General features: G+C 50.6%; 1 protein-coding gene across 1 annotated transcript; it reads left to right on the top strand.

The window, feature by feature from the left end:
• The first annotated feature begins 296 nt into the window (after window positions 1-296).
• Window positions 297-20,034, top strand: LOC119854501 (E3 ubiquitin-protein ligase TRIM69-like). Its single transcript, XM_043513218.1, has 7 exons — window positions 297-335; window positions 1,089-1,466; window positions 5,990-6,071; window positions 6,713-6,840; window positions 7,299-7,321; window positions 16,769-16,878; window positions 18,887-20,034. The coding sequence occupies exons 1-7, from the start codon at window positions 297-299 to the stop codon at window positions 19,483-19,485; spliced, it is 1,359 nt and encodes a 452-aa protein (XP_043369153.1). The 3' UTR covers window positions 19,486-20,034.
• The last annotated feature ends 588 nt before the right edge of the window (window positions 20,035-20,622 follow it).

The raw sequence follows: 20,622 nt of genomic DNA, 5'->3' as shown, positions 1-20,622 counted from the left end.
AGTCAACAGCGTAATACCGTTGCAAAAAAAGCAAACATCCTTCTGGGACGTATCAGCAGGAGTGTTGAAAGCAAGACACAAGAAGTAATTCTTCCACTCTATTCCTACCGATTAGGCCTCAACCGGAGTATTGTGTCCAGTTCTGGGTGCCACATTTCAAGAAAGATGTGGACAAATTGGAGAAAGTCCAGAGAAGAGCAACAAAAATTATGAAAGGTCTAGAAAGCATGAGCTATGAGGGAAGATTGAAAGAATTGGGTTTGTTTAGTCTGGAAAAGAGAATACTGAGAGGGGACATGGTAACAGTTTTCAAGTACCTCAGAGGTGGTTACAAGGTGGGAGAAAAATAATTCTTCTTAACCTCTGAGTATAGGACAAGAAGCAATGGTCTTAAATTGCAGCAAGGGAGGCTTAGGTTGGACATTAGGAAAAAATTCCTAACCATCAGGGTGGTTAAGCACTGGAATAAATTGCCTAGGGAGGTTGTGGAATCTCCATCATTGGAGATTTTTAAGAGCAGGTTAGACAAACACTTGTCAGGGATGTTCTAGATGGTGCTTGGTCCTGCCATAAATGCAGGGGACTAGACTTGATGACCTCTCGAGGTGCCTTCCAGCCCTGTGATTCTATGGTGCGTGGGCATTGAGAGGGTCCTTCAGCAGAGGGGAGATGGACCCCCGAGACTGGGCTTCCCTGTATGGGGCTGCCCTGGCAGGGCACTGGAGGAAGATGGAGGCTTGCGGGGGAGGAGGGCCCTGTTCCTGCCCTGCCAGCGCTGCTGCCCTCGGGGCTAAGGGATTGGCTCAGGGCTGCCAAGCCACAAAACATGCCCCCCCCACACTCATTTTTCATAGAATATCAGGATTGGAAGGGACCTCAGGAGGTCCTCTAGTCTAACCCCCTGCTCAAAGCAGGACCAATCCACAACTAAATCATCCCAGCCAGGGCTTTGTCATGCAGTTTTGTTCACTAGCTTAGTGCATTGACCTCCCGCTTCCTGTCAGCATAGACTCAGCAGCCACACTAGTATGCTGAACTGAAGGGACCCCAGTGGGGCAGGGAGCTGGCTACCAGGAAACTGAACTAAGCTGTGCAGAGATCCCAGCAATGCAGCCGCCCCTTGTGAGCCTCCCACCAAGGCAAAGTCCAACCTGGTGCAGGAGCTGCAGCTGGCAGTTACCTGCCCTATCTGCACCCAGTACATGGAGGTGCCAGTGACGCTGGACTGCAGGCACAACTACTGCCAAGCCTGCATCCTCTGGTACTGGGACAGGGTGGAGGAGGAGGAGGAGGATCTGAAGCAGTGCCCCCAGGGCCGCCGGTCCTTCCGCCAGCGCAGCTTCCGCCCGAACAAGCTGCTAGCCAAAGTGATGGTGATCGCAAAGAGGTTCCCCTCCCAGGACAAGGCTCAGGACGTGCGCTCCAGATCCAGCACGCTGGGTGGGGTGGAGCCCATGGGGCAGCAGGTAAAACAGCAAGAGCTCAGTGCAGCAGGAGGGTGTAGGGGAGGCCGGGAACGCCCCCGAGGCTGGGAGGTGTGGTTCTGTGCCCTGAGATCGCCAGGGCAGGCTGAGTCTTGGTGGGGGGGGGAGACCCAGAGGCAATTGGGAGGGGTCTTACCGGAACTTGGAGGGCCTAGATAGCCTTGCAGCTGGGCATGGCTGAGGGGCAGGAGCACCACTAGGCAGGGCTGGATTAAGGTGATCCTGGTACCCAAGGTACCCTGACATAGGGCCCCCTGCAGCCCCACACCATGACTCCATCCCCAACCCCACTTGTAATGGGGCAGCCATTGGGCGCTTCCCACCCTGCCAGGCAGTGGGCGGATGGGACAGGGTTGCTACCTTTCGCATTCCATGTTGGGCTGATTTCACAAGATTCAGGGAGTTTTCCACAACTTCGGAGTTGGGGCTGGGAAAGGAGAGGCTGTGCAGAGTTTCACAGCTGGTTAGCGCGGAACTTGCATTAGCTGCGGGAGGGCAGTGGTCCAGAACCACAGGCGGGGAGGTGGGTGACCACACAGACAGAGGGGTTTGTGCGGAGATGAGGGAGGCGGGCAGAGGGCTGTACATGGAGACTGGCTAGCTAGATGGAGCTGTATCGAGGTCGGCAAGCTAGAGGGCTATGGGGAGATGTTGGGATTGGACAGACTAACAGAGGGCATGGATGAAAGATGGATAAACTGTTGTGATGTTTCTTGCTCCTTCCTCTGAAATGCTCTGCACTGGCCACTCACAGAGACAGGACAACAGGCGGGATGGGCTCATGGGTCTGATCCAGGGTGGCGGGGAGGAGGGATACCCGGGGACCCATTGCGCTGATCTCACATGGCAGGGAGTATGTGTGTGTAGGGAAGGGGGGAACATCCTGGGCTAGATAGGCCCAGGGGTATAATCCAGGGTGGTGGGATGCAGGGTGGTTAGATGCAGAGGGGCTGGAACAATGTGTACAGTGGGGGTGCTGAGAGCCATTGAACCAAACTGTAAACATGGTAGATGATGGAAACCACTTCAAGCCGGGCTGGGAGGGGGGCAGCACCCCCACAACCATAGTTCCAGCACCTGTGGCTAGATGGCCCCATGGGTCAGATCCAGGGTGGCAGGTATCATTCTGCCTGGTACCATGAGTGCCTGCCTCAGGGCAGACTGTCAGAAAAATGGGGCTTTTTGACTCAGTGATTACCCCCATTTCAAGCACGCTTTCCACCTGCTCCTAGATTTGTCTCTGCATTTCCCCTGTAGACTGGTAGGCTCTGCTAGGAGCAGGGCAAGGCCTGAGGTTTCAGTGTAGTGTACAGTCTTGTCAGCTAAATCTGGCTGTCTGGAAAATACCTGTTTGTGGTGCTTTAAAAGGGCCAGCATTTCCTGCTTTTGGGTTGGACTTAAACCAGAGGTGGGCAAACTTTTTGGCCTGAGGGCCACGTTGGGGTACAGAAATTGTATGGAGGGCTGGGTAGGGAAGGCTAGGGGATGCCGTGTCTCCGCAAACAGCCAGGTGTGGCTGTGTCCCCCCAAACAGCTACGCGTAGCCTGTCCCCAGACCCCTATCTGACCCTCCCTGTTTCCCACCCCCTGACTGCTCCCCTTGGACTCCCACCCCCCATCTGACCCCCCCCGTTCTCTGCCCCCGACTGCCCTGCCCAGGTGCTGGGGGAGCTGAGGCTGCGAGGGACGGGGGACTAGGGTTACCAACTATGATTGAAGATCTGGGAGATTTCCTCCACCCCACTCTCCAGCATGATGTCATGTCATTTTCTTAAAATATCCTATTGAAATCTCCTGGATTGCTCTCGATAGTCACTGGGAGCTCAATGCCGATTCCAGGAGACTCCAGGCCCATCCAGGAGGGTTGGCAACCCTAGTGGGGACAGAAGGGGAGGGGTTGGGGGCTGGCTTCCCCAGGCGGCTGGATCACCAGCTGCCCCTACTCATGGCAGTGCCCAGGAGTTGGGCTGGCTCCTCCTGGCAAAGCTGTCCTGACCCCTCTCCCTTGCAGGAGCTCGGAGGCCAGACTGATGGGCCAGATGTGGCCTGCAGACTGTAGTCTGCCTCCCTCTGAGTTAAACCCTCCCCAAACTCAAGGATGCCCAGGGGAGTCTCTTCCATGCTCTCTCTGACCAAATCAATTAAGCAGTAAAAAAAACCCTCGTCAGCCCAACAAATCATATTCACAGCCATCTCCCTTTCATGATAAGGTTTTACTCTATTGACATGCACTGTCTTCACGGCTCCCCTGCCATAGGGCTTGCTTACATCACATGCAACTTCATTCACTCTATTATCTTAAAAGGTCCTTCCCAATAATCCTGCATTTTGTTTCAGCACTAACACCAAATCACCAATATCAAAGATCTTTCTTCACTATGCCAATCACACCAAACTTTCTGAGTCTCCTGGCTTTTTCAAGGTTCTCTTGCACTTATAGGCACTGAATTTCTCTGGGTCCAGCGGGGTGCTCAACTCCCCACTCTACCCCAAGCCCTGCACCCACCCCCACCCCACTATACTACAGGGGCATGCCAGCACAGCTAAGCCAACAGAGCTAGACTGTTATACGCTCCGTAGTGTAGACAGAGGTGGGATTTTTCTAGCTCAACCAAGCCCAATGTGGACACTCTTATTCTGGTTTAGCAATTTAAGTTTTTGATTTAAGCTAAATCAAAGTAAGAGTCCACACGGGTTTTAAACTCAACTAGTTTAAAACCAGATTTCAAGTTAAACCAGCAGAGCTCGTGTGTCTACACAAGGCTGCAGAGAAAACATGCAGAATCCTGCTGCCACTCAGGCCTGTCTAAGGGCTTGTCTATGCTTGAAACATTTCAACTGCACAACTGCCACTTCGCCACTGTAGTGTGTCAATGTAGACTCTGCCGACGCTGCTGAGAAGTATTCTCCCATCTGCATAGGTAATTCACCTCCCCGAGAAGCAGTAGCTAGGTCAACAGAAGAACTGTTCCATTGTCCTAGTTCTGTCTACATGGTGACTTAGGTCAACGTAACTATGTCTCTCAGGGGTGTGGATTTTTCACACCCCTGAGAGATGTAGCCTGGCCAATCTAATTTTCTTGTGTAGGCCAGCTCGGAGGGTATGTATCCACTGCAATCAAAACCCACTGCTGGCCCTTGGCAGCTGACTTGGGCTAAGGGGTTGTTGTAATGCATCCGATGAAGTGAGCTGTAGCTCACGAAAGCTTATGCTCTAATAAATTTGTTAGTTTCTAAGGTGCCACAAGTACTCCTTTTAATTGCAGTGTAGATGTTTGGGCTCAGGCTGGAGCCCAGGATCTAGGACCCTGCAATGTGTGTGTGTGTGTATGGGGGGGTCCCAGAGTTGGGGCTGAAGCCTGACCTGTAATTAAACCACCCCTTAGTCCAAGCCCTATGACCCCAAGACTTCTAGCACGGGCCAGCTGTGGGTGTCTAATTGCAGCGTACACATACCCTACAGGACTATCCCAAATTGCATTACACTTGCAGCTTTCCCTTTGGGGCCTCCTCACTATAGGACAGATGGGATCCTGGGGTGCAGGTGCATATAAAAGGGTTGCAGCATGAGATGTTAGTGCTGTGAAATCCAGAGTGTGGCAGGGAGTGGATTGTAATAAGGAAAGAGTAAATGAGGAAAAATCTGTGCCAGCTGATGGGGTGAGGATGTGAGAGGTGCAAAGACCAAGGAGGGGGAGGTGTTATTAAGATGTGAAGGGTTGAAGGGTGGAAATAAACTAGAAGGCATGGGATGAAATTAACAAAGGGAGAGTTTATTGTTATTGTTATGTGTGTTCTGGTAGCACATAAAGCCTCATCTGAAATCAGCACCCCATTGTGCCAGGTGCTGTCCAGATACACAGGGAAAGACAGTCCCTGCCCCAGCTGAGATCAGGGCCAGTTGTGCCGGGCGCTGCCCAGACACACAGGGAAAGACAGTCCCTGCCCCAGCTGAGATCAGGGCCCATTGTGCCAGGCGTTGCCCAGAGAGGGACAGTCTCTGCCCTGAGTCTGAACTAACAATTATCCCCATTTTACAGCTGAATAAGTGAACCTTGCAGAGGTTTTTTGTCAATGGCCAGAGTTGCCACAGAGCTCAGCAAGTTGAGCACTGAGCACGTTTGAAAATCTGGCCTTCACCAAATGGGAGCTGATCTCTTGTGAAAACCTGACCCAAGGGTCAGCCAGGGATCTCTGCCAGATCTGGGAACAAAACCCAGACCTTCTGAGTCCCAGCACTGGGTCTCCCTTCCTCTGAGGGTCCTTTTAGGCTGCATAGGAAAGGAAACCTGCTGGCAGTGAGTTCAGTAGGGCTGGAGATGTCTAACACTATGGCTGCATGATTGGAACTGGGAGGGGACAGGATGGGGAAGATGCTATTCCCTAATCCATTCCTAATGTCCTTTGCATAATTCCCCCCTCCCCCTGGATACCCCAGGGACTCTCTGTGCCTCCAATGCTCAGTGGGATCGACCTGTTCACTAACTAGACCTCTCTCCCCCCAGGAGAGTTTCAGGCTGCGTCTGGAGACTCTGAAGAGGGACCTGGAGATTGTGCTGAGCCTCCCATGCGACGGAAAGATGCGAGAGACAGGTGACCCTATCATCCCACCTCCATGACTTTTGTGGCAGCAGCCCTGCACACCCCTGGGCTGAACAGCCCACCCCCAGGCCCACAGGTCAATCTCTGTCTGGGTTAGGCGTGTGGCACTGTGGGGACATGTCTACATTGCACACTGAGCCCGGCCCCTGCTCCAGGGCTGAGTGCAAGCCCCCCGTCTGCCCACACACCAATCACTCTGACTCGGGTCAGCCAGCACGCAGGGCCTGGGTTCTAGCACCCTGCTGGGGGTGGGTCAGATCCCTGGTCCCATTGTGGGACCTAAGCCCTGTCATTTTGCAATATGGATGCAGAGGTAAAATCACCTCCCTATTTCTTCTCACTATGCCCTGTTGATACATCCTAGGATCATGTTGGCCCTTTGCTCCACAGCATCGCCCTGGGAGCTCACATTGGTTGCTTGTCCATCAATCCCCCCCCCCCAGACCCTTTTCAGGGTCTTCTCCTGTAGCCCTTGGGCACCTGAACTCCCCGTTTTAAGCAGGTTGGGCAGCTCTGGTAACACCGTAGTTATTCAGCCTTGTCCCAGGACCTCTCTAGAGCTGTGTCCTCAATGCAGCACTGCGATCCCCAAGCGGGCGCCTCTGACCACCCGCTGTCTGCCCTGCAGCACCTGCTCCACTTCCTGCCCGATGGGCAGCAGATGATCCTCCAGAAGCTGCAGGAGATGGAGGGGGGAAATGGCACAAGGGAGGAGGGGGAAGAGAGGGAAGAGGAGCCCGACCCAGAGCAGGAGGTGAGATGGCAACAGAGTCACAGCCCAGTTCTAAGGGACAAGGGGAGACCTCAGCTCACCCTAGGGCAGCCAACCTCTGTTCAGAATCGTCCTCTGGATTCTAAATGCAATTTGGGGACAGGGATGGTTCAGCAAGGGGCCTTTGCAGCCAGTGCTGGCCCCAATGGCCCATTGAAGTGCTGTGGGGCACTGTGGTGCAGGGAGGGGGCTTAGCAGGGGGTGCTCTCTGCTGGCAGTCAGGGCTGTCCCCAATGCCCCAGTAGAGAACTAGGGAGCCTGTGGTCCAGGGAGGGGGGGGGAGGGGCTCTCTCTCCTCACGGCCAGGCTGCCCCCAGAGCATTGGAAGCCATTAGAAAGGCAGAGCCAGATGGAAGGGAAGGATTTTACTCAACATGTGAAAAAGAAAACCTACAATGTAACCTGACTCTCTTTTTTTCTCTCTCTTTTGTCTGGTTCAGGATGAAAATAACACCTTGAGCAGGTAAGGGCTCTCCCCTTCTCAGACATCACAATCCTTTAATGCATGAACCCCTAACAGCCTTCATAAACCAGAGGACTGGCTCTTTATCTTTGGTATTTCTAAAGCACCTTTCACTTTGGTATCTATCTAGCCACATGCTCCAGAGGAAGGAAGGAAGGGATAGAAAGATAGATAGAAAGAAAGAAGTGTATGGAGTGGATAGATAGATAGATAGATAGATAGATAGATAGATAGATAGATAGATAGATATGAAACCCTTCTGCCAGTTAGAGTGGGCAGCAAGAAGGGCAGGTTCAATATCTAAGAGGCTCCTTTTCAACAGTATAACCAAAACCGACTTGAGCCCACACCCAGTAACCTGGGAAAATTTCACTCTACCCACTGGGCACCTCTAAGAGGCAATTCTTCCCCTCTCACAAGCACAGAGTCTGAGGTAGAGTTTCTTTAATAAAAGTAACCTTGCAGTAATTTAAGAAAACAGCACAAGTGGTATTCATAAACATAAAAGAATGAGCAAGATGCCCTCCGCAGAGAGAATGCTGGGCAGCGTACTTTGCCTCAGGTTCTTGAGTCTTGCAGTGTGCCCCACCCCACCCTTGTTGTGCCTAGTCAGGGCAGACCCAGAGCTCATAGGTACATCTGTGTGAATTCTCCTCTCATCGTGACTGTGTGTGTAGGGGTAAACACCACCATGCTCGCTTTGCTATCCAAGCTCCCTCCAGTCACCCTTACAGGTCATCTGCTTGCTGCTCCTGCTGGCCAATCCCACCCACTCACTGCTACCACCAGCTGCCCCAAGTGATTTTAGCTCTGTGTACAGTGGGCAGAAACACAGCCCTGCCACAAGTGATTTCCGTTCTCAGTGATTTCCAGCTCTGGGCCAGCAGGGCAGAAACACACCCCTACAACAACTGGTTTCAGCTCTGATTAAGCAATTTAAAATAACAAAAGAGGCTCCCAATAAAGTCTATTTAGCTCTATTATTTGAACAGTGAAGAGAAACAGGTTGAAGCAGGCTAGAAAGGCCCCCTTATTAACACCATGCATGCATACCACACACACACTTTCACAGGGCTCTGACATTCAAGCTTTTGGCTTACCTGTTTCAACTGAGGGTGACCCCTCTCCTTTGGGACAGGTTAAGCACAGTCCTGCTTTTCTGTATTCTCACAATAATTACAGCATTGGTAACCATATTTCACTACCCCTATATTCAGTACTAAGGTGATTGGTACCCAACACCAGCCAGAGTTGATCACTTTGACACCTCTGCATCTGCTAAATATGTAAGCAAAGTAGGAGCAAACTGTCTTTACATAAACACACCCAAGTCTCTCCCCCTCACAGCTAGCTGTCAGGGAAGCATTCACTCAGACCCTCCTTACAGATAGATAGATAGATAGATAGATAGATAGATAGATAGATAGATAGATAGATAAGAGTATGTGGACATAGCCTTGACTGGCTGAAAGCCCTTGATGCAGGTGCCCTTTGGGGTCTCCTGAGCTGTGCAGATACCAGGATGAGGTAGGTGGTGCTGTCTCAGCACTCTATGATGGTGTTGCTGGATCCATTTGGACTGAGCAGTGCCCGGACCTTTTGCCCTCACAAATGGTATTGAGTGACGTGGATCACTGTCAGGCCATTGCTACTTGGAACTTTCCGGGCAGCACCATTAGCTGCAGAATCCAGTGACCTGCCCCTGGGACTGAGGACTAGACTCAGCTCATTAACTGGTCTCATTTTCATGGATCAGCCAAGGTGCCAGGACAGCTTGGAAGAGCTACCCCTTGTGGATGTCTGAGCCCAGTGAAAGCCCTCAGAGGAAGGCTGTGAGGCAATAGCATCTAATTTTACAGCTGCTTCTCTAAGCTATGAGCCACATCTTCTGCTGGTGCAAATCAGCACAGCCCCATTGACTCTAATGGAGGAATCCTGATTGACACCAGCCGGGGATCTGGCCCTGTCAGGGTTCCTTCTCCACTCTGAACTCTGGGGTATAGATGTGGGGACACGCATGAAAGACCCCTCTAAGCTTATTTTTACCAGCTTAGGTTAAAAACTTTCCCAAGGGACAAGTTCCACCTTGTCCTTGAACAGTATGCTGCCACCACCAAGTGATTTAGACAAAGAATCAGGGAAAGGACCACTTGGAGTCCTATTCCCCTCAAGCCCCTACACCCCCTTTCCTGGGGAAGGCTTGAGAATAATATCCTCACCAATTGGTACAGATGAACACAGACCCAAATCCTTGGATCTTAAGAATAATGAAAAAATCAATTAGGTTCTTAAAAGAAGAATTTTATTTAAAGAAAAGGTAAAAAAATCACTTCTGTAAAATCAGGATGGTAAATACTTTACAGAATAACAAAAGAATAAAAAAACAGAGGAACTCCCTCAAGCTTTAGTTTCAAAGTTACAGAGAGAAAAAACACAAGGATAAACCTCCCTCTAGCAAAGGGAAAATTCACAAGTTGAAAAACAAAAGGTAATCTAACACATTTCCTTCCTATTACTTACTATTTCTGTAATATTAGATGCTTAGTTCAGATATGGCTTAGGAAGATGTATTTTCCCTGCCCTGGTTCCTCGCTGATCTGGAGAGAACAAAGGAACACAAAACAAAAACCTTCCCCCACAGATTAGAAAGTATCTTCTCCCCTTATTAGTCCTCTTGGTCAGGTGCCAGCTAGGTTATCTGAGCTTCTTAACCCTTTACAGGTAAAGGAGGGATTTTATGCTACCCTTAGCTGTGTGTTCATGACAGGCCCCATTGATTCCAATGCAGTGACCCTGATTTACACCAGCTGGGCACCTGGCCTTGTGTGCGTGCTGATGTGTCTGGGTATCTGGGGCTAAGGGGTGGGGATGGATAACTGCAAATCTGTATGTACCTGGAGAGCACCTATGCAGGAGAGGAGTTCTCCGGGTGACCCCCGAGGACTGAAATGCTGAGGCATGTCTCCACTACAAAGTTTTGCCAATATGAGTTACGCTGGTATACAACTGCCACAGTTAGTACATCGCTTGTGCACATACATATTACGATCCTTGGTTGGCAGTGCATGTACTCACCAGCGGCATTTGTGTCAATGCACAGTGCAGTGCAACATGGGTAGGTATCCCAGTGTGCCACACGCTACCATCCAGAGCACTGTCTTTTGGGTAGCTTTGGCAATGCATGGTGAGGCAGAAACAAATCTCACAGGGATGATTGGGAGCAAGGGGTCAACTTCCCCTACTGTGATGTTCTCCATCCCATAATATCATCTCTCTCCCATAATTTTTGCACCTATTTTCAATTTCCCAAGAAACAAGCAAGGGATTTGTCGCTGTCTGCCATCTCTCATAGAAGCATGGAGCCTGCACATCTCTGCACTATTGGCATGAAAGTTGCAAGCACAGGACACATGATCCATTGTTCTTTGTAGAGGTGCAGGAAGAACCATGACAAACATGACTATTTCCTGGAGGTCAGATTGCTGTGGGACATAGCAAGAAATAACTCAAGGTTGTTAGTGGAATTCATGGAGTAGCTGAAGATGATGGAGTGCCACTTAAAGCTCACCGACTGGTGAGATTGCATTGTAATGCAAGGTTGGGATGATGAGAAATGGCTGCGGAACTTTCAGATGCACAAGGCCACATTTGTGGATCTGTTTGCCGAGCTCACCCCATTCCTCTAGCGCAGGGACACTAAAAGCAGAGCTGCATTGACAGCGGTGAAGTGAGTGGCAATTATATAGTGGAAACTTTCAAAGATGGATTACTGCCAGTCAATGGGAAGTCATTCTGGAGTGTGAAAATCCATTGTGGTGTCCATTGTCATGCAAGTGTGCCAGGCCATTAATCATCTCCTGCTATGCAGGACTGTGACTCTCAGCAATGTGCAGGGCACAGTGGATGAATCTGCAGTTACAGGGTTCCTGAAGTGTGGCAGAGCAACAAACAGCACGCACATCCCTATTTTACCCTCAGAGTACCTTGTCACAGAGTACAGAAACGGCTATTTTTCCATGGTTATGCAAGCACTGATGAATCAGCGGGGACTCTTCACCTATATCAGTGTTGGCTGGTCAGGGAAGATGCATGATTTTCACATAGTTAAGAACACAGGACTGTTCAAAAAGCTACAAGCAGGGACCTTTTTTCCTGAGCAACAAATTACCATTGGTGATGTAGGATACAGAAGGACCTAGACAAATTGGAGGATTGGGCCAAAAGAAATCTAATGAGGTTCAATAAGGATAAATGCAGGGTCCTGCACTTAGGATGGAAGAATCCAATGCACCGCTACAGACTAGGGACCGAATGGCTCGGCAGCAGTTCTGCGGAAAAGGACCTAGGGGTGACAGTGGACGAGAAGCTGGATATGAGTCAGCAGTGTGCCCTTGTTGCCAAGAAGGCCAATGGCATTTTGGGTTGTATAAGTAGGGGCATAGCGAGCAGATCGAGGGACGTGATCGTTCCCCTCTATTCGACACTGGTGAGGCCTCATCTGGAGTACTGTGTCCAGTTTTGGGCCCCACACTACAGGAAGGATGTGGATAAATTGGAAAGAGTACAACGTAGGGCAACAAAAATGATTAGGGGTCTAGAGCACATGACTTATGAGGAGAGGCTGAGGGAGCTGGGATTGTTTAGTCTGCAGAAGAGAAGAATGAGGGGGGATTTGATAGCTGCTTTCAACTACCTGAAAGGGGGTTTCAAAGAGGATGGCTCTAGACTGTTCTCAATGGTAGCAGATGACAGAACGAGGAGTAATGGTCTCAAGTTGCAATGGGGGAGGTTTAGATTGGATATTAGGAAAAACTTTTTCACTAAGAGGGTGGTGAAACACTGGAATGCGTTACCTAGGGAGGTGGTAGAATCTCCTTCCTTAGAGGTTTTTAAGGTCAGGCTTGACAAAGCCCTAGCTGGGATGATTTAACTGGGACTTGGTCCTGCTTTGAGCAGGGGGTTGGACTAGATGACCTTCTGGGGTCCCTTCCAACCCTGATATTCTATGATTCTATGATTCTATGATTCTATGTTGAAATGCCAGCAGTGATCCTGGGGGATCCAGCCTATGCCCTGCTCCTCTGGCTCATGAAGCCATACACCGGCCACACTGCCAGCACCACGGAGAGATTCAACCACCTGCACAGCAGATGCAGAATGTCAGTTGAATGTGCTTTGGTAGATTGAAAGGGCGCTGGCGGTGTTTACTCACCGGATTGGATCTCAGTGTGAAATATCCCAATGCTTATAGCTTCCTGTTGTGTCCTGCATAATAACTGTGAGGCAAAGGGGGAAATGTTGCTGCAGAGGTGGAGAAGGAGGGGTTGTCTGTTGAATTTGAACAGCCAGATACAATGGCTATCAGATGAGCTCAGCGAGGCTCTGTATAGCTAAGGGAGGCTTTAAAAGAGCGCTGTGAGAGTGAACCATGGTAATGTGCTGTGGTGGACTGGGCTCAACCTGGCGCTGCAGTTTGTGGGTCTGTGTGGTGCTTGCTGCACCTCTGTGCACATATCACTGCCAGTGCAGCTATTAATGTTGTGGCGCTTGCTGTACATTTAGGATGACTGCAGGGTTTGGCGCTGATCCACTGGGTTGTGAGTGCACAGGAGCATCACTATCCCTGCCAGCAGGCATTCTACATCATGTGTGGTAAATCAGTTATCACTTTCAAAACAAGAGAGTTTTATTCACATACAAAAATAGCTCCCAACACCCAATCTAAAGAACAGTAAATACATTTTAACTTAAAATTAGGGAATCTTAATGAAGAACCAGAGGAAGAAACATTGATCTGCATTGTAGCTACACATTGTAGTTACATCATCTGGGGCTCTCAAAGATCAGTGTATGTGCAGCTTTAGGTGTCCATGTTTTCCCCCAGTGTGGAGTGGTAAGGGCAGGCATGCTGGCCATGAGGAATGCTATGGGGGGCATGTAGGGAGGTGCTATCCTGCAGTTCTCCACTGACTGCAATGGGAGTTGAGCTTGGGACTGTTGTACCTGGATGCCCACAAGAGTCTGCAGCATCTGCATTTGCCAATGAAGAAGCTCCATTATGTCCTGGTGCATCTCCTTCTCCTTTTCCAGTGCCTTTCTCCTGTCCACACTTTCCTTCTCCGTACAGTCTGCAGTGTTCAGCCTCTATGACCGCTCTTCAAGGTCTGGAGCAGCACTGGCTACCAGGATCTCACAGAACATGTCCTCCCACATTCTCCTTTTCCTCCTCCTTTTCTGGGTCAGTTGTTCCACTCGTGTGGAGGGGGAACCCCTCAAGGCTGCAACAGCTGCAGCTGCAGATAAAATACACACAGGTTTGCCAATATAGTAGAAATGGCAAGTGAAACTGAAGATTCAGAACTGCCCCCTTCCCTTGCTCCCTTTAAGTATTAACCAAGTCATGCTTATTGACACTTCTGCTTCAGTGTGCTTATGCACAGCGCACTCACAGCCTCAACCATGGTGAGTATGATCTTAGGGCCATGATGAGGAAATTGCTCAGTTGCATGAAACTATGAGCCTAGGGCAATGGCATTGAACACTGGCACCTTTTTCAGCAGTCGGTGCTGGTGGTTTAAGCTGATCTCTCACTCCTGAGGGTAACAAAGACACAGGGAGAACAGCTGCTGCTTCTGGTGGTGTCCCAAAGTCATCCAGGCCAATATGCTGCTAGCCAGTTTATGGCTATGGTGCCTGCCAAAGTTATCGCCACTGTCATAGAATATCAGGGTTGGAAGAGACCTCAGGAGGTCATCTAGTCCCACCCCCTGCTCAAAGCAGGACCAAATCCCTAAGTGGCCCCTCAAGGATTGAGCTCACAACCCTGGGTTTAGCAGGCCAATGCTCAAACCACTGAGCTCTCCCTCCCCCCATCATGGGAAAGTGTCCTACCACAGAGGCAGAAATTAGGCTGCCATCCCTAGAAACCTTTGGGAGAGGATTGCAGAGTGTCTCCATGGACGTGTCATTGAGATTTCTCAGGAGGATTCAAGGGACATCCCTGAGTGCACAAACAAACTGCTCCGCCTCACTTCCCCCCCGCCTAACTCTACCGCATGAAAATGAAAAGCAGACAGAAACTCTAGCTCTCTTTGTGGTACCATTACCACTTCTTGTATGAGTCAATTAATGAAAATTAGCTGCAGCCTTCTAATTTGGGGTGCCACCACTATACCCACCGTTTAGCCATGCTTGACTTGGGGACTGACTGGACTGTGGTGGTCTCAAACTGGTCCTGCCTCACTGCATAAATGGTCCTCCCCATCGCCTGTCCTCCATATGCCTCCTCCTCTTTCTTGTCCACCTCTTCCTCCTCCTCTTTGTTCATGGCAGAAGTCTGTGACTTGGGCTCCTTGGAGGTCCCGTGGTGGTGTGAGGGGTACTGGTAGTTGGGTCTCCACCAAGTATGGCATGCGGCTCTTCGTGAAAGCATCACGTCTGTGGCTAGGAAATGCATTGAATGTTGGCATCCTAGCATGCCTACTGCAGCTCCCTAGCATTCACATGGGCCTGCTGGAGCTCCTTGGCATTCACACGGGCCTGCTGCAGCTCCCTGGCATTCACGTGGGACTGCTGCAGCTCCCTGGCATTCACACGGGCCTGCTGCAGCTCCTTGGCATTCACACGGGCCTGCTGCAGCTTCCTGGCATTCACACGGGCCTGCTGCAGTTCCCTGGCATTCACGTGGGACTGCTGCAGCTCCCTGGCATTCACACGGGCCTGCTGCAGCTCCCTGGCATTCACGTGGGACTGCTGCAGTTCCCTGGCATTCACGTGGGACTGCTGCAGCTCCCTGGCATTCACACGGGCCTGCTGCAGCTCCCTGGCATTCACACGGGCCTGCTGCAGCTCCTTGGCATTCACACGGGCCTGCTGCAGCTCCCTGGCATTCACACGGGCCTGCTGCAGCTCCTCTGCATGCTGGGCAGTGCAGGTGCACTCCCTGGCGTGCCCTGCTGCCGGTGGCCCCTGGAAAAGGCCAGGGGAAGGAAGGGGCAGGCCAGGGGGTCTCCGCTCTCTCGTGCTGCTCCTGCCACAGCTCCCTTTGGCAGCGAACGGGAGCATCGGCGGGGCAGGGAGGCATCCAGCAGCCAGCCAGGAAAGGGAACTCAGCGGCTGCAACCAGGACTGCCCCAGCCCTGAGCTCCCCCCTACACACACACACTCTAGCCCCCTGCCCTCCCTGACTCCTGGGCCCCCAACACACACACGCAGCCCACACCTCCTGTCCTGACTCCTGCACCTCCCTACATCCCCACCCCCACCCTGAGCACCAAATGGGAGCACCACCACATCCTTGCCTGCACCCCTTGCACCAAACGGAGCTACCCCAGGTAAGCGCTCTACACCCCAACCCCCTGCCCCAGCCCTGAGCCCACTCCTGAACCCTAACTCCCTCCCAGGCCCTGCACCCCCAACCCTGAGCCCCCTCCCGCACCTTAACTCTCACCCAGACTCCAGACCCCCACCCCAATCCACTCCTGCACCCTCACTCCCACCCAGACCCCACACCCCCAACCCGGAGCCTCCTCCCACACCTTAACTCACACCCAGACCCTGCATCCCCAACCCTGAGCCCCCTCCCACACCTTAACTCTCACCCGGACCCTACACCCCCAATCCCAACCCACTCCTGCAGCCTAACTCTCACCCAGACCTTGCACCCCCACCCTGAGCTCCCTCCCAAACCCCAAGTCTCTAACTCCCACCTAGACCCCCCATTCCCATCCCTGAGCCCCAGGAAGAGGATGAAGAAAAAAAGAATGAAAAATGGAGTGGGGGGGGCAGGGATAAGAGAGAATGTTCTTTTTATGGGCTGCATCCTGAGGGGGGGCCAAAAATGAAGATGAGCACAGGTCCCCACTATCTCTAAATCTGCCACCAGTCAGCTGGGCAGTTGCATACAACAATGGAGAGCAGCTAGGTGTGCCCACAATGCTGGACAATCAAGACAAGGCATTGCAAAAATGAATGTGGCTTTAAAGGCAAGGGAGGGCTTCTGGTCTGTGTGACTCCAGGGCAGTGGAGTGCACCATTGTGACCAGAGTGGTGAGTATCAGGCATTGTGGGATGGGTGCAGGAGGACTGTTAGGGCCAACATAGGTAACACAGTGTCTACATTTCTACTGCATTGGCCTACATACATTGACCACAGCTCAACACCATTCAGGGAGCTGGTGTTACTGTGTTGGCTTAATGGGTGATTACACCAGTGGGGGACAAATTGAAGTGTAGACACATGCACAAATGGGTTGAGGTAAGGCAGCTAACATTGACCTAACTTTGTAAGCTAGCAGCATTCATGATGATTGTTCCAAGGGAAGCAATGGGAGCCCAGTAGTTTGGCATGTTTAACCCTACAGCCCCAAGGAGGCGTTAGCTGGGGCCACGGTCCTGCTGTCCTGCAGCTCAGAAATCTCTAACTACGCCTCTCGTGGTAGGTTGCAGGTCTGGCGGCGAGAAGCCCTTGAAGCCCTGTTCGCAGTCACCAGAGCCATGTGACTGCCGGCTGCCCCTGCTAAACAGTGCCCAGCGGATACAGATGAAGTATTATAGAGGTGAAGCAGGAGTGAATCCCACCCCTCTTCCTCCCACCGCCGTGGCTAGGCCCAGGCTTGACAACATGCAGGGCTAGGTCCTGCAGGACTGGAATAAATTGGCCAGTGGAACCCATTGCCAGGGGATGTTATGAGGCCAAAAGTATGATGGGGTTCAAAAAAGAACTAGATAAGTTGATGGAGAATGGGTCCATCAATGGCTATTAGCCAAGAGGGTCATGGATGCAACCCCATGCTCTGGGTGTCCCTATGCCTCTGACTGCCAGAAACTGGGACTGGATGACGGGATGGATCACTCGATAATTGCCCTGTTCTGCTCATTCCCTCTGAAGCACCTGGCATTGGTCACTGTCAGAAGACTGGATACATGGACCATTAGTCTGACCCGTTGTGCAGGAGGTCAGACTAGATGATCATAATGGTCCCTTCTGACCTTAATATCTATGAATCTATGAATCTACCCGCTTATCTCACACATGCCATTAAATGGGAATGGCTTCAAGTCACTGTCAGCCCGGCCACATAGGAATCTACACCTCAGAGGGAAAAGGCCCTGTATCCCATTAAGCCCCAAGTCAGCCAATGCCCCCACCCTGGGTCCAGATCAGAGCTAGCAACCACTGGAGGGGAAATGCCCCACTGTTGGGCCAACGGGGGTGGGGGTAGGGGTGGGGGGTGGGAGGGGCTTGGATACACTTAATGAAGCCATACCAGGTGCATAAGCAAATGTCTCCCAGGGAAGCAATGGGAGCCCAGGGGCTTAGCACGCTTAACCCTACAGCCCCAAGGAGAAGTTAGCAGGGGCCACGTTCCCAGTGTCCTGTGGCTCAGAGATCTCTCACTATGCCTCTCTTGGTGGATTGCAGGTCTGGCACTGAGACGCCCTTGAAGCCCCACTCGCAGTCACCGGAGCCATGTGACTGGTGGGTGCCCTTGCTGCATGGTGCCCAGAGGATACAGACGAAGGGTTGCAGACGTGAAGCAGGAGTGAATCCCACTCCTTTTCCTCTCGCCACTGTGGCTAGTCCCAGAGTCACATCAAGGAGGGATACGATAGAGAGCCAAAAAGTCACATTTTTTCACGCAACGCACTGTCAACCTCTGGATCTCCTTGCCAGAGGGTGTTGTGAAGGCCAATACTATAACGGGGTTCAACAGGGAGCTAGATAGATTCATGGAGGACAGGTCCATCAATGGCTATTAGCCAGGATGGGCAGGGATGGTGTCCCTAGCCTCTGTTTTCCAGAAGCTGGGAATGGGTGACAGGGGATGGATCACTTGATGATAACCTGTCTGTTCATTCCCTCTGGGGCACATGGCACTGGCCACTGTCGGCAGACGGATACTGGGCTAGATGGACCTTTGGTCTGACCCCATCTGGCCGTTCTTACGTTCTTATGACGGTGTGGAGAAGGACCACAAGGACCAGGGGATACTGGTCTAGATGGACTTTTGGTCTGACCCAGTGTGCCCTTTCTTATGTTCTTATCCACCCGCTCATCTCAACCATGCAGCTAGACCTATCAGTGGGAATGTCTTCAAGTCACTGCCATCCCAGTCACAATTCCCAGGTGGAATTGACACCTCAGGGAGAAAAGGCCCTATATCCCTTAAACCCTAAGTCAGCCAGTTCCCCCACCCTGGAGCCAGATCAGAGCTAGCAACCCCTGAAGAGCAAACTCTCCATGTCCCCACCCCTCTGAGCCAGGCAGTCCCCTCTCCCTGCAGCCTGATAAGAGCTAGCAGCCACTAGAAGGGAACGGGCCCATGTCCCATTCCCCTCACCCCCTGAGCCAGCTAGTTCTCCATCTCAGAAAACTCTGAAAAACTTAGGGTGTGATATACATCTGATGGGAAGTAGTAGTTAGGGACATCTTATGTTATTTTTTCTAAGTAATTTTTCTCTCCTTGCAGTGGTCTGATCTCTTCTCTTTCCCCCACCCAGATGCAAATACTCACTTTGTCTAATCTAATCTATCTCCCATTCTCTTTGTCTCTCTCTCTGCAGTGGAGGTGACTCTGGATCTTAAAACAGCCTACCCTGAGCTTGTCGTGTCCAGGGACCGAAGGAGTATGCATCTGGGTGACAAGCGACATAAAGTGCCCGACTACTATGAGAGATTTGCCACCGATCCCTGCGTCCTAGCCTATGAAGGGTTCTCATCTGGGAGCTTTTACTGGGAAGTGGAGGTGGGCGGCACTGGCTGCTGGGCTGTGGGGGTGGCCAAGGGGTCCGTGAAGCAGAAGGGACCTCTCAGACTCACACCTGAGCATCGCTTCTGGACCATGGAGATGCGAATGGGCAAATACTGGGCTCTCAATACCTCTCTGGTCCATGTGTACTGCAGGAGGCTTCGCAGGGTTAGGATTTGCCTGGATCTCAGGGAGGGGCAGGTGGCCTTTTACAATGCCAACACCTCGGCCCATCTCTACACCTTCACCGCCTCCTTCATGGAGGAAATCTTCCCCTTCTTCTACACCAAGGACAAGAAGACCCCACTGGTCATTAATAGGTCCAAGCTTGAGGGATGGATTCCTCTGACTGAACTAGTCCATCCCCTGTCATTTGACTTGCATATGCCTTCCCCTGCCCCCAGCACAGACTGATCGTGAGCTCATCACTTGCATTTCCATTGCAGCCAAACATCCTGTTTTAACAATTTCAAAATGCTGCATTTGGAATTTTCCTGACTGAAAGTTTGTCAGCTTGAGTGGAGTGAAACGTTTCAATTTTTCATTGTGAAGTTTTCATTTTAAATTTTTTAAAGTGCAAATCAGAAGAAAATATTTGGATTTTATCAGATGAAACAATTTGATTGAACTCAACGATTTTTTTAATGTTGTTTTGCAAGAAATTTCAATTTTAAAAAAAATCATTCCGATTTGGAGTGAAAATAAACTTTGAAATTGCAGAATTTCCCATGAAATGGAAATTCCAATTCTCACTTATAGAATACGAAATTCTTCTGGTTTCTAAGGCTTTAGGGATCACATTTTTAAACCATTGTGAGGAACAGACATCTTATATTTTTTTAAATGAGGGGTGAGATTCTTTTGTCATCACAGGACCCTGGGAGCTGGGGTTTTAAGGAAAACAGCAAATAACACAAGACTTGCCATGAAATCGCCAGACTTGGCTCAGAAATTAGAAGGTGAATGGAAAGCTATAGACTAACAAATTTATTTGAGCATAAGCTTTCGTGAGCTACAGCTCACTTCACTGTATGCATCCAATGAAGTGAGCTGTAGCTCACGAAAGCTTATGCTCAAATAAATTTGTTAGTCTCTAAGGTGCCACAAGGACTCCTTTTCTATCTGTAGCAGTTACTGATACATGTAGATTGTAAGAAACAGCTTTTGTAAAAAGATGCTACTTTATTTGTGCATGCTTGAAAACTGTTATCATATTTCAATCTTCTCTCATAGGTCATGTTTTCTAGACCTTAAATTTTCACAAACTTTATAAGTGTACTCTCTATGCCATTATCTCAATCATTAAGATTTTGAATAGAAACATATCCAGAACTGATCCCTGGAGAACCCCATTTGTTATGCCCATCTTATTTATCGTTATGTCCATCTAGGTTTCATTTCCATAGTTTGTTTATGAGAAGGTCATGGGAGACAGTATCAAAAGCCTTACTAAAGGCAAGATATACCACATCTACCACTTGTAGTCTTGTTACACTGTTAATTAAAGCTATCTGGTTGGTTTTACATGTGAGACTGCTTGAAATACCATTT

This window comes from Dermochelys coriacea, chromosome 4, assembly GCF_009764565.3.
Source record: "Dermochelys coriacea isolate rDerCor1 chromosome 4, rDerCor1.pri.v4, whole genome shotgun sequence".
NCBI classification, from domain to species: Eukaryota; Metazoa; Chordata; order Testudines; family Dermochelyidae; genus Dermochelys; species Dermochelys coriacea.
The sequence above is the reverse complement of the archived record's forward strand: the minus strand, read 5'-3'. Positions and strand labels throughout refer to the sequence as shown.

Coding starts and splice junctions, on each gene's coding strand:
- LOC119854501 (XM_043513218.1), top strand. CDS start 297: ATGGTAACAGTTTTCAAGTACCTCAGAGGTGGTTACAAG. Junction 6,072..6,712: donor ATGCGACGGAAAGATGCGAG/AGACAGGTGACC, acceptor TGTCTGCCCTGC/AGCACCTGCTCCACTTCCTG. Junction 6,841..7,298: donor AGCCCGACCCAGAGCAGGAG/GTGAGATGGCAA, acceptor TGTCTGGTTCAG/GATGAAAATAACACCTTGAG.